Here is an 11,297-nt window from a genome sequence, read left to right on the forward strand (position 1 = left end):
ACACCTCTAAAATTTACAGCAGCACCCCGACTAAACTATGCCGCAAAATTGTATTATTTTTTAACTTTAACAAACTTTAACAATAACTAAGTCTCTAATAAGTTACATATTTTATTGTTGAAACGTTAGTTTTTATTTAGATAATTTCAGAGTAGGAACCTTTAACGGAATTAGATTTCGCTCCGAGCTCGTTTCTGGTACGGACTGACGTCACTGTTGTTAACTGACGTCGTTGCGGGGTAGTGTGATGGTGGAAGTCTTCGGGGTTTACTTTGTGTTTAAACCATTCCTTCCCTTTGCTTATTCTTTAAAGCATTTAATTTTTTTTTATTTACTTAAGGTGCGGACTCATTTTTTCGGCTCAGGTAATTTGGAAAAAGCTGTTTTTGGAAGTATTGTAGAAAATATGAGTGTTGTGAGTTAGCTTGTTGATAAAGAAATACCTCATATAGTTGTGTTATAGTTTCTGTCGTTGTGTTTCACCTACTCTTTCTTTTGTTTCTTTTTTTGGTTTTAGATCATGGTGGAAAACTCTCCGTCTCCTCTTCCTGAGAGAGCCATCTATGGCTTTGTTCTCTTTCTGGGCTCACAGTTTGGTTTCTGTAAGTCAGTCCCTCATTTTGAGAGCTTTAATCATTCCACTTCCTGAAAAAATGAAAATGATTGAATTCATTATATAAAATGTATAGTTTAAGCACCTTATTTTGTGCTAAGTAGTTTTAATTATATTAAATTAATTATATTCTCTGTTATAAAGTTCAAACTGATCACTGTTTTAATGACATAAATTTTGACAGCTGCTAAATGAATCATGTTCAACCTCTGAATAGAATTAGATTTCAAATTTTTATTACGTTTTTATTTTCCCTCAAGGTTTGATAGTAGCCATGGCTAGTAGCCTGTATTAAGGTACATAGTGTTTTTTGTTTTGTTTTGTTTTTTTTCACTCTAGCCTCGCATATAATGGAAATCTCATTACGATCTTCAGCCAATTGGTAGTTCTTTATATGAACTTTGTGGTTCATAATAGAAGCATCAAACAGACTAAAACCACTACATAACAAAAGGACGTTAAAATGGTCTTGGTTATGAAAAAATGCACACACAAAAAAAACTAACGAAACACTTTTTAGTTGTTCATCTTTTAAAGTTTTCTCAGTAGGTTCTTCACTGTGAAAAAGTACCTTAATCATCGTCGTCTTTTTTAATAAAAAGTATTAAGTCAATAAATAGTTCGTTTTTAAATAGCCATAGTAATGTGGATCAAATGAAATATTACAAAACATCAGAGCAAGAGAGAATTTGTTTTAGTCGCTTTCCTGTTTCATTAAATAAATGTGAAAAAAACATAACTTTTATTCATTGTTCCTACATGTTTTGATGAATCACATGATTTACACCCAGGATTTAAACTCAATTATTAGTTATGGAAATGTCCATTTTCCAAGTCCTGAAATAAACCAGAATATTTAATCGTTTATTGGTCACACTGATTAAACATTTCAGCAAATGTACTAGATTTAACCATAAGGGTATTTTTCAGCTGGAGGTGGGAAACATGGAGGTTTCTCACCAGCAATGATATTAAAATAAAATTTGGTTGTTGCAGTGATGGCTGCGATGATCTGTTTTGTTTTATTATTCTGTGCTGTTGAAGCTCTGTCTTTTGCCTTGTAATTGGCACACAAAATTTTCGAAACTACCCAAGGTAGCATTAGTACTATTTGTTGCACACGCCTAAATTATTATATCTAATTAACCAAAAAAATATGACAAATAGGGACCTTATGAGACCAAAATGCGATTGAACCTATTATTTTTGCTTTTATCTTATGACAATGAAAAGTAAATAAATTTTCTATTTATTTGAAAGACCAGGTTAATGGCATTAAAAGAGCTAGATAATTGTAGAATTAGGAGTTAATACATACATGTGACTGAGAGTGATATTTCTAACATTTTTGTCCTCTTTCTGTAGTTTTGTACTGCCTGTGGGCATATATACCAGAGGAATGGCTTCATTCAGTAGGACTCACCTACTGGCCTCAGAAGTAAGTTACATATCTTATATGATTTCACCAGCTGTCTTCATGCTGTAAATGTTATGACGTTGATCATCATGAAACGTTTGTCCTTGTTCAGATATTGGGCTCTTGCGATGCCAATCTACCTCCTGGTTGCATTAATGGTCTTTGTGGTTGTGTTGTTCGGTATCAACATGAACAACACAGCTCCACTGGACTCTGTGGACAACATCACAGGTGAGGTTTCATCCTACTGTTGCTACTGTTTATATTTTCCCCTACCTCTGGTGAAATAGAAATAGGTTTTTTCTAAAAGTGAAATGAGGCTATGAACATTTTGTTTCTGAAAAATCTTGATCTTTAATATAAAACAAATTGAGATCTCACCTGGCAAAAAATGCCTTCAAGATATTGCTAAACATTATATTTCTTTCACAGATGTGTTTGCACAGGGTCAGAGGTCAGACTGCTACCGGAAGGGAGGAATACCCAGACTGAAGGACGTTTCCATTAGTGAAGTCAACAAAATGTTCTATTTATCTTCTGATAGGTGACAAACACAGACTGTACAGAGCCATCGCTGCTTCAGAAAACTGAATTGGGTGTCATTTGGTATTGACTGTTGTTTTTATCCGCACTCCAAGGTTACAGCTGTTTTAAAATCTGTTCTTTTATAGAACAGTTTGTCCCTGAAATACAAAGTTTTGTTATTAATTTACGTTTTTGTTTTTTTTTGTTTTTTAACTATCCAGTGTAGTAAAGTATGGATGTAAGTGTTGCAGTAAATACAATTTTTCAGAGCCGTTCTAAAGAAAAAAAAATTATTAATTGAATTTTGATATGTAAACAGTGCAGCATAATAATCTCTAAGTGATCAGTTTGTGAAATGGATAGTATTAAACATAATCTGTACTAATAAAGGCATCCAGCTTGTAAGTATGAATGCATAACATATTTAGAACTCTCTACAGAAAAGTTACACTTCCATATTATTTATAAGTGAGGATGATAACAGTTGTTTGAATGCAGAAGGAAGAGGGATTATTCTTAGGTTATGGTAGCTATTATTTATTTTTGAATACTTGATTTATGTGTCACTGTGTTAAATGGTTTATCATACCCTTGTGCGCTTTACTGTCATTAAAGTTAACTGTTAATAAGATTTTTTTTTTCATCAGAAGAAAATGAGTTTGTTGAATAAAGGCGGAAATATAAAATTATATATATTTCAGGTATAAGTGAATTGGGTTTTGTATTATACAATGTTGTGGTTTATTAAGGTAATTCTGTGCAGATTCATCCAGTTATTTGAGGACTGGTATGGGTTTGTTAAAAAAACATTAAAGCTTGCTAGCTGACAGATTGCAAAATTTTATTTGAAGGTGTGATAATTTTATATTAAACATTATTAGAATTAGGAGAGACTACTGACTGATGCAGCAAATAGTCTTTGTGATCACATGTGATCTCTGTATGGTGTTACCCAGAGAAAACACTGTAGATGGTTCATTCAATTAACACCCATAGGTATGAACTAAATCAAGAGAACAAGTTTTTAAGGATGTTTTGTTTGCATATATTTGAATGGAAATGTACCAAAACATCTCATTTGCTCAATTACCAACGAGTCATATAAAAGAAGTGTAAACATGCTAGTAAAGGCTTGTTGAGTATAAAAAGGAGAAAGATGTGTTTTTTTTTTTTTTTTTTTAACTTGGCCAGAACAATAGGGGAGCTTTTATAAACCAAGCCTGTGTTTACATAGGATTGCAAACTGTCCTGCAGAAACGTTGGTTGGAACAAGAAAAAAAAAAAAAAAAACAAGAGTAATATTTAACAGTTTAATGTTTTTCAACCCACATGACACTGATTTTAGTAGATTAAATGATTGGTATCTAGGACAAAATTAATTCAGATGAGGATGTTTCTATCTCGACTAGTTAATTAAGTTTAATAATATTGTAAACTGTCTAATTCTAATGATTGGGTTTTATTATCGAAATGGATCGTGTTTTTCACTCAAAGCTAGAAGTAAATTGGTAGCAGCAACATTCCTGCCACTTCTGGATTATGGAGATGTTTTATATATGAATGCTTCAACCAAATGTCTGAAAACATTGAATACTGTTTATCATTGTGCTTTAAGGTTTATAACTGGTAGTAGACGTTTGATACATCATTGTGATTTGTATGCAAAAGCTGATTGGCCTCCTTTAAGTGTTCGGGGAAACAATCATTTGATGATCCTAATACAGGTGCTGGTCATAAAATTAGAATATCATGAAAAAGTAGATTGATTTCAGTAATTCCATTTAAAAAGTGAAACTTGTATATTATATTCATACATTACATACAAACTCATATATTTCAGATGTTTATTTTGTTTAATTTTGATGATTACAAATGACAACAAATGAAAATCTCAAATTCATCATATCAGAAAATTAGAATATTACTGAAGACCAATAAAAACAAAGGATTTATAGAAATGTTGGCCAACTGAAAAGTATGAACATGAAAAGTATGAGCATGTACAGCACTCAGTATTTAGTTGGGCCTCCTTTGGCCTGTATTACTGCAGCAATGCGGCGTGGCATGGAGTCGATCAGTCTGTGGCACTGCTCAGGTGTTATGATAGCCCAGGTTGCTCTAATAGTGGCTTTTAGCTCTTCTGAATTGTTGGGTCTGGTGTATTGCATCTTCTTCTTCACAATACCCCATAGATTTTCTATGGGGTTAAGGTCAGGAGAGTTTGCTGGCCAATTAAGAACAGGGATACCATGGTCCTTCAACCAGGTACTGGTAGCTTTGGCACTGTGTACAGGTGCCAAGTCCTGTTGGAAAATGAAATCTGCATCTCCAAAAAGTTGGTCAGCTGCAGGAAGCATGAAGTGCTCTAAAACTTCCTGGTATGTGGCTGCGTTGACCCTGGACCTCAGAAAACACAATGGACCAACACCAGCAGATGACATGGCACCCCAAACCATCACTGACTGTGGAAACTTTACACTGGACTTCAAGCAACGTGGATGAAGTGCCTCTCTTCTTTTCCTCCAGACTCTGGGACCTTGATTTCCAAAGGAAATGCAAAATTTACTTTCATCAGAGAACATGACTTTGGACCACTCACCAGCAGTCCAGTCCTGTTTCTCTTTAGCCCAGGCAAGACGCTTCTGACGCTGTCTGTGGTTCAAGAGTGGCTTGACACAAGGAATGCGACAGCAGAAACCCATGTCTTTCATACGTCTGTGTGTGGTGGTTCTTGAAGCACTCACTCCAGCTGCAGTCCACTCTTTGTGAATCTCCCCCACATTTTTGAATGGGTTTTGTTTCACAATCCTCTCCAGGGTGCGGTTATCTCTCTTGCTTGTACACTTTTTTCGACCACATCTTTTCCTTCCCTTCGCCTCTCTATTAATGTGCTTGGACACTGAGCTCTGTGAACAGCCAGCCTCTTTAGCGATGACCTTTTGTGTCTTGCCCTGCTTGTGCAAGGTGTCGATGGTCGTCTTTTGGACAACTGTCAAGTCAGCAGTCTTCCCCATGATTGTGTAGCCTATAGAACTAGACTGAAAGACCATTTAAAGGCTTTTGCAGGTGGTTTGAGTTAATTAGCTGATTAGAGTGTGGCACCAGGGGCCATCAATTTTGAACCTTTTCACAATATTCTAATTTTCTGATATGATGAATTTGAGATTTTCATTTGTTGTCATTTGTAATCATCAAAATTAAACAAAATAAACATCTGAAATATATGAGTTTGTATGTAATGTATGAATATAATATACAAGTTTCACTTTTTAAATGGAATTACTGAAATCAATCTACTTTTTCATGATATTCTAATTTTATGACCAGCACCTGTATATAAATCTCTCCTTGGACTAACACCAACATGAAGAAGTGTGTTGGCTCCTACAGCATGGAATCAGCTCCAGTCTGAGCTCAAGATGTCAGACACTATTTCATTGGACTTATTCAAACGGTTCTTAAAGATAGACAACAAGCTTCTATGAAACAGTGTCATTGCTTTTAAATTGTTTTTATTGTTTTATATTTGTGGGTATGTATTAATTGCTTTTTTTTTTTGTAACCAGGTTGCAGTGTATTGCAGATCTCTGCCCAGGTCCCCCTTGAAAATGAGATCCAGATCTCAACGGTGTTTACCTAGTTAAATAAAGGGGGAAAAAATATATTAACATTTGAGGGAAACACTGAATGACCAGTAGAGGGAGCCAAAGTGCTGTTTTTAGAGCTTCCAGACATTGGATTGTTAGAAGAAGAGTATTATTTTGGTTAGCTCCTAGCATGGTAGCCATTGTGTAGAATACATGTTTTTTTTTTTTTATAATTAATTTATTCGTTTGTCAGACCAAAGACGGATATGGCCTTCCCGGCGCCAATATGGCTGGCAGTTCAGGAGGAGCTGCTGGGAAGCATAGAGCCTGAGGAAGACTACGGATCCCGGAGCTGCTTCGACGGTTTCACCGACGAAGCTTTGTTTGAGACCTTCCACCTCTCCAGACCCTGCATCGCTTTCATCACAGAAGCCGTCCGCGTTCGCCTCAAGTCGGCCGCCTTTAAAAGGAGTCCGCTGCCCGCGGATGTAATGCTCATGGCAGCGCTGAACTACTACGCCCACGGCCTGTTCACCCCCGCCGTGCAGCAAAAGGTTCCTCCGGTCAGCCTCACCACCGCACTCAGCGCCGTCTCCGGCGTCATTGCAGGAATGTCCGATGTTTTCATCTCCTTCCCGCTGACCGTTGAAGCCAGAAGCAGGACCGCGTCCAAGATACAGGAGCTGTGCGGGATTTCCGACGTCCTGGGAGTCCTGGCCCCAGCGCACTTTAAGATCAGAGCCTCTCCCTACGACAAACCATCGTTCAAGTCTTTTATTAACGTCATGGGTTACACATCGGTGGTGAGCCAGTTCATCTGCGACTGTGAGGGCAACATCCTGAGCGTGGAAAAATGCTGCGTGGGCAGCACGTTTGAACAGGAGTTATGGGACTCCTCGTTTAAAGGGAGGGAGGTGGAGGAAGATCTTCATGGAGCATTTTGGTTTATTGGTGAGAAATTAAAGTCAGATTTATTGGAGGACAAAACCAGACCTTATTGCTATTTAACGATTAAAAGGATTTGTATTGCAAAATGTTGAGGTTAATTTATGTAAAAAAAAAAGTATTTTGACCTAATAAGTTGAAAAAAAGGAAGAAAAAAAAGTGCAATTTGGGAAAAACCCTTACAAAGAGAAAAACACATTTCTTACAACATAACCCTCAGAATATTTATACTAAAACAGGAACTTTGTTGTTTTACTTTTTGAGTTTACTTTTTAAATTAAATTCTTTTTTGCTCAGTGAAACAGCAAGAAGGTGCCGGGTTTGATTCCCGGCCTGGGGTCTTTCTGCATGGAGTTTGCATGTTTTCCCTGAGCATGCGTGGGTTCTCTCTGGGTACTCCGGCTTCCTCCCACAGTCCAAAAACTTGACTGTTAGGTTATTTGGCTTCTCTAAATTTTCCTTAGGTGTGTGTTTGTGTGAATCCTTTTCTTTTCTTTTCTCTGTGTTGCCCTGCGATGGACTGGGGACATGTCCAGGGTGGACCCCGCTTCTCGCTCATAGACAGCTGGAGATAGGCACCAGCACCCCTCAAGACTCCAACTGGAATTTAACATGACAGAAAATGGATGGATGCATTTTTTTTTTTTTCATTTTTTAATTAGCTTTTTAACTTCTTTTTTTATAGGTTCATTAAGTTTCTAACTTGATTTATTAAACTTTAGATATCATACACAGTAGATCCAATCCAATCCGCTTTAATTATATAACACATTTAACAACAGAAAAAGTTTCCAACGTGCTGTACATAACAAATAATAAACAGCAACAATAAATAAACAAAAAAGGACACAAATGACCACACAAACTACACGTTGTTAAAAGCAAAGAGTAAAAGTGGGTCTTAGATCACTGGTGTTATTCTATGAAACAGTAACACTCAGGTTTACGACAGAGCTGCACCCTGCAGACTGCATTTTGCCTCAGAGTGCTGCTTATGTACCAGAAATGGTAACTTTTGGACACAAAATTGTCAACAGCTCTACAAAAATTATAGGTTGAAATGAGTTTACTACATCCTCCAATTATATATCAGTTCATCATGGTGAGCTAATTATTATTCTGAAGAAGAAAACCCATATATTAGAAATACATTACCATTGAAAAAAAGGAGTTCAGGTATTTACTAACGCATATAGACATGTTTGATAGTATTTCCTAAATGTTCATAGAGTCCAAACTAGAGCCAAAGAAATGCTCTGCCACCACCATGCTTGTTAATTAATGACTTTTTAGTGCTGATCTCAGTTTGTTCCCTAAAAGCTGCACATTATAATAAATCTCAGTTCTCATCATTGCAGCTTTTAAAATTAATTTTGCAGTTATGTGTGCCACTAATATTTTGCAATACTTTTGCATTTATGACAGTTCCTCTTTTATTTCAGTGTATATTTAGCTTGTTCACTCCCTTGACGTTCACTACACAGTGATTATCATGTACATTAAATAATGTTTTTTTTCAATATATGTTTGAAAAAATATCATTGTGATTAAATCAACTTTTAAGAGCTTATAAGTTTAGCATTCGTGCATAAAGTAGGGCTGGATGATTAACTGATTATTCAAATTCTTTTAGCTTCATAGCTCAGGGTGACATCAGTTCATCCCCTTTTTGTCCTTAAATGTACTTATAACTGATAAACTAGCTGACTATGTAACGCCACTAACTGCAAACATTTAGTTATATTTTCATTGCTTGTTGCAAAGAATTGTATTAGAAGGCATTAGTTTAGTTGACCTTTAAATAAGGTCACCTCCAAAAGGAATAATTGAATTAAAAGCTAACTTTTAAAAAGTAATGCATGTTATTATTCATTTTATTACAAAGCTAAAGGGAGAAAAAAATGTGTGCTTGGATCTTTAAAGCACATTGCCCAGCCCTATCGGTAACAGCTGAGCACATTATATGGCTGAGATTAGAGGGCTAAATTAAATTATGGTTATGGGAAAAATAAAAAAATAAAAGCCTTGATGGTAATACGGTCATAGAAGAAGGTATTCCCACTCTTGATTTAATGACTTAAAGACACACCTTCAGCACCAATGACCGTATATGACTTGTGTATCTCTGGACTTTCATTGAGTTAGAACAAAACCTTTTTTTTTGTAGATTTATTTCCGCTCAGTGTTTGGGATTATTGTTACACTGCAAAAATGAGTAAAAATGTCTTAAACTAAGGATATTTCCCCTTAATTTGAGCAGGTAAATAAGATGATTTGCCAATGGAATTAGTATTTTTACTCTTAAAATAAGGTATCTAGATATTATACACTTGAAATAAGACAATGCAATTGTTTTTTCTTATTTTAAGTGTAAATTGGCTTGTTCTATTGGCAAAGTGTCTCACTTAAATCCTTAATTCAAGAAAAAATGCACTTATTTAAAGAAAAAATAACTTATTTAGATTTCATTTTTTTGCACTGTATGTCAATGGCCCAGTTTAAGCAACCGTGTGACTGACGAAGGAAGTCATGGTAGACCTCAACTGCAGGGTGACAAAGAACCGAGTTCAGTTTATCAGTGGTGCACCACAGTGTTTGACGTTAAGCAAGATGTTTTTCCCTTAGTTGTCTCATATTTCCGTGGGACATTGTTCTAGTGGTTTTCTGGTTCTTTTATGTACGGTATGTCATCCAAGTGTGACTTTGCATAAAGGTTGACTTTATCAATAAGTCCTTAGATGTAATAGTTCTATTACTAAATTAATTTTCTCTCTTGTCTACTGTGAAGGTGGAAAAGGCTACAAGCTAAGCAAACATGTCTTGACTCCTGTGTCGGAGCCGATGAGCGTCAGGGACGTCCGCTTCAACGAGGCCCATGCAAAGATGGACAAAGTCATGCAGAAGATGCTGTGGTCCATGAAGACGCGTTTCAGGTGTCTGCAGCAGCTTGGCTTTGCTGAGGAAACCTCTTTGAACAAGAAGTCGAACATTATAAAGGCGTGCAGCGTGCTGCACAACATCGCTAAAAAGTTCTCAGTTCCTCTTCCACCTGCCGCCGGAAAGGAAGAGCTTCCATATCCAGGCAAGCCGTATTCAGCTCCAATGGAGATCAACCATGAGGCACTAAGAGCCCGACAGGAACTGATTGACAGAAACTTCCCCAACTGTTAAGGGTGATTTTGCACCAACCATCTAAAAGAGGATGTGTAAGATTGTTATCTGCCGTGCAAGCAAGCAGAAACAGGACATATTTAATGCATTTTCTCTTATCTGGAGTTATTTTTATATGTATTTCTACTTTGTTTTTAAATGGCTGAGAAGGGTGTGTATCCTCTCCACAGGAAAAAAATACAAGGTCGTTTTTTTTTGCCTTTTGACATCACTAAAGACAATAAATCGTTTTCATGTATTTATACAACATCCACTAACTTGTAGTCTTTTTTTTTTGTAAAAAAAAATTAAATAAAAATAAAAGACTTAAATAAGTAAAATTTTATACATCAATTAGTTGTTAAAAAAAAAAGAGAAGCCCAATGAACCAACATTACAGAAAAGTCTCTACCTCTGCCAAGAAAGTTATGTTTTTTGGAGAGTTTGTGTAGAAGGTAACTTGAAATGAAAAGTTATGGACGGATTTTAATGAAACGTTTATAAGATGTCCCTCATACTAAGAAACAATCCATTGATGATGATCCAAATCATAATCTGGTTGCAGGAATTTTTAAAAGACTCTAAAATTGTGAGGTTGGGATATTTGGCGGAACAAGTAGTTCCCCACTAAACCAGACGGTGTTAGCGGTGACTATTGACAGATTCAGCATCAAGTAATTATTAGTTATTATTTTTACTGCAGACAAATATAAAGAAAAGAGAACATTGTTAGCAGGATTGATTGAAAACTTATGAATGGATCTTTTTTTTTTTTTTTTTTTTTACCTGAAGTGTGCCTCCAATAAATCATTTGAATTTTGTAATAATCCAGATCTTGTGCAAGTTTTTTCTGTAGGTTTTAAGACACAAAAAGGGGAAAAATGTCTGGCGCTTTTCTAGTTTCACTGTGAGTTGGGATATTTAGCAATCTACATAATTCTGTGACTTCCACCTTAACCAGGGTTCCTTCTCTGTGGTTGTTTTTTCACTGACAGTTGGCATAGTGTTAAACATGAATATGAGTTAAAACCTTTTTTACAGTCTAGTAGTCTACTTAAAA

At 36.0% G+C, this 11,297-nt stretch overlaps 2 protein-coding genes across 2 annotated transcripts; both read left to right on the forward strand.

The window, feature by feature from the left end:
* The first annotated feature begins 208 nt into the window (after nt 1–208).
* On the forward strand, nt 209–3,394 carry LOC119793796 (phosphatidylinositol glycan anchor biosynthesis, class P). Its single transcript, XM_038301062.1, has 5 exons — nt 209–365; nt 518–602; nt 1,979–2,051; nt 2,143–2,261; nt 2,463–3,394. Exons 2-5 carry the CDS (start codon nt 521–523, stop codon nt 2,576–2,578), a joined length of 390 nt encoding a protein of 129 aa, XP_038156990.1. The 5' UTR covers nt 209–365; nt 518–520; the 3' UTR covers nt 2,579–3,394.
* Nucleotides 3,395–6,283: 2,889 nt separating this feature from the next.
* On the forward strand, nt 6,284–10,534 carry si:dkey-197c15.6 (putative nuclease HARBI1). The gene is made up of 2 exons (XM_038301063.1): nt 6,284–7,093; nt 9,876–10,534. Exons 1-2 carry the CDS (start codon nt 6,409–6,411, stop codon nt 10,256–10,258), a joined length of 1,068 nt encoding a protein of 355 aa, XP_038156991.1. The 5' UTR covers nt 6,284–6,408; the 3' UTR covers nt 10,259–10,534.
* The last annotated feature ends 763 nt before the right edge of the window (nt 10,535–11,297 follow it).

The sequence above is a fragment of the Cyprinodon tularosa genome, unplaced genomic scaffold, assembly GCF_016077235.1.
Source record: "Cyprinodon tularosa strain WSP-4 unplaced genomic scaffold, ASM1607723v1 ctg46, whole genome shotgun sequence".
In the NCBI taxonomy this organism is placed as follows: Eukaryota; Metazoa; Chordata; class Actinopteri; order Cyprinodontiformes; family Cyprinodontidae; genus Cyprinodon; species Cyprinodon tularosa.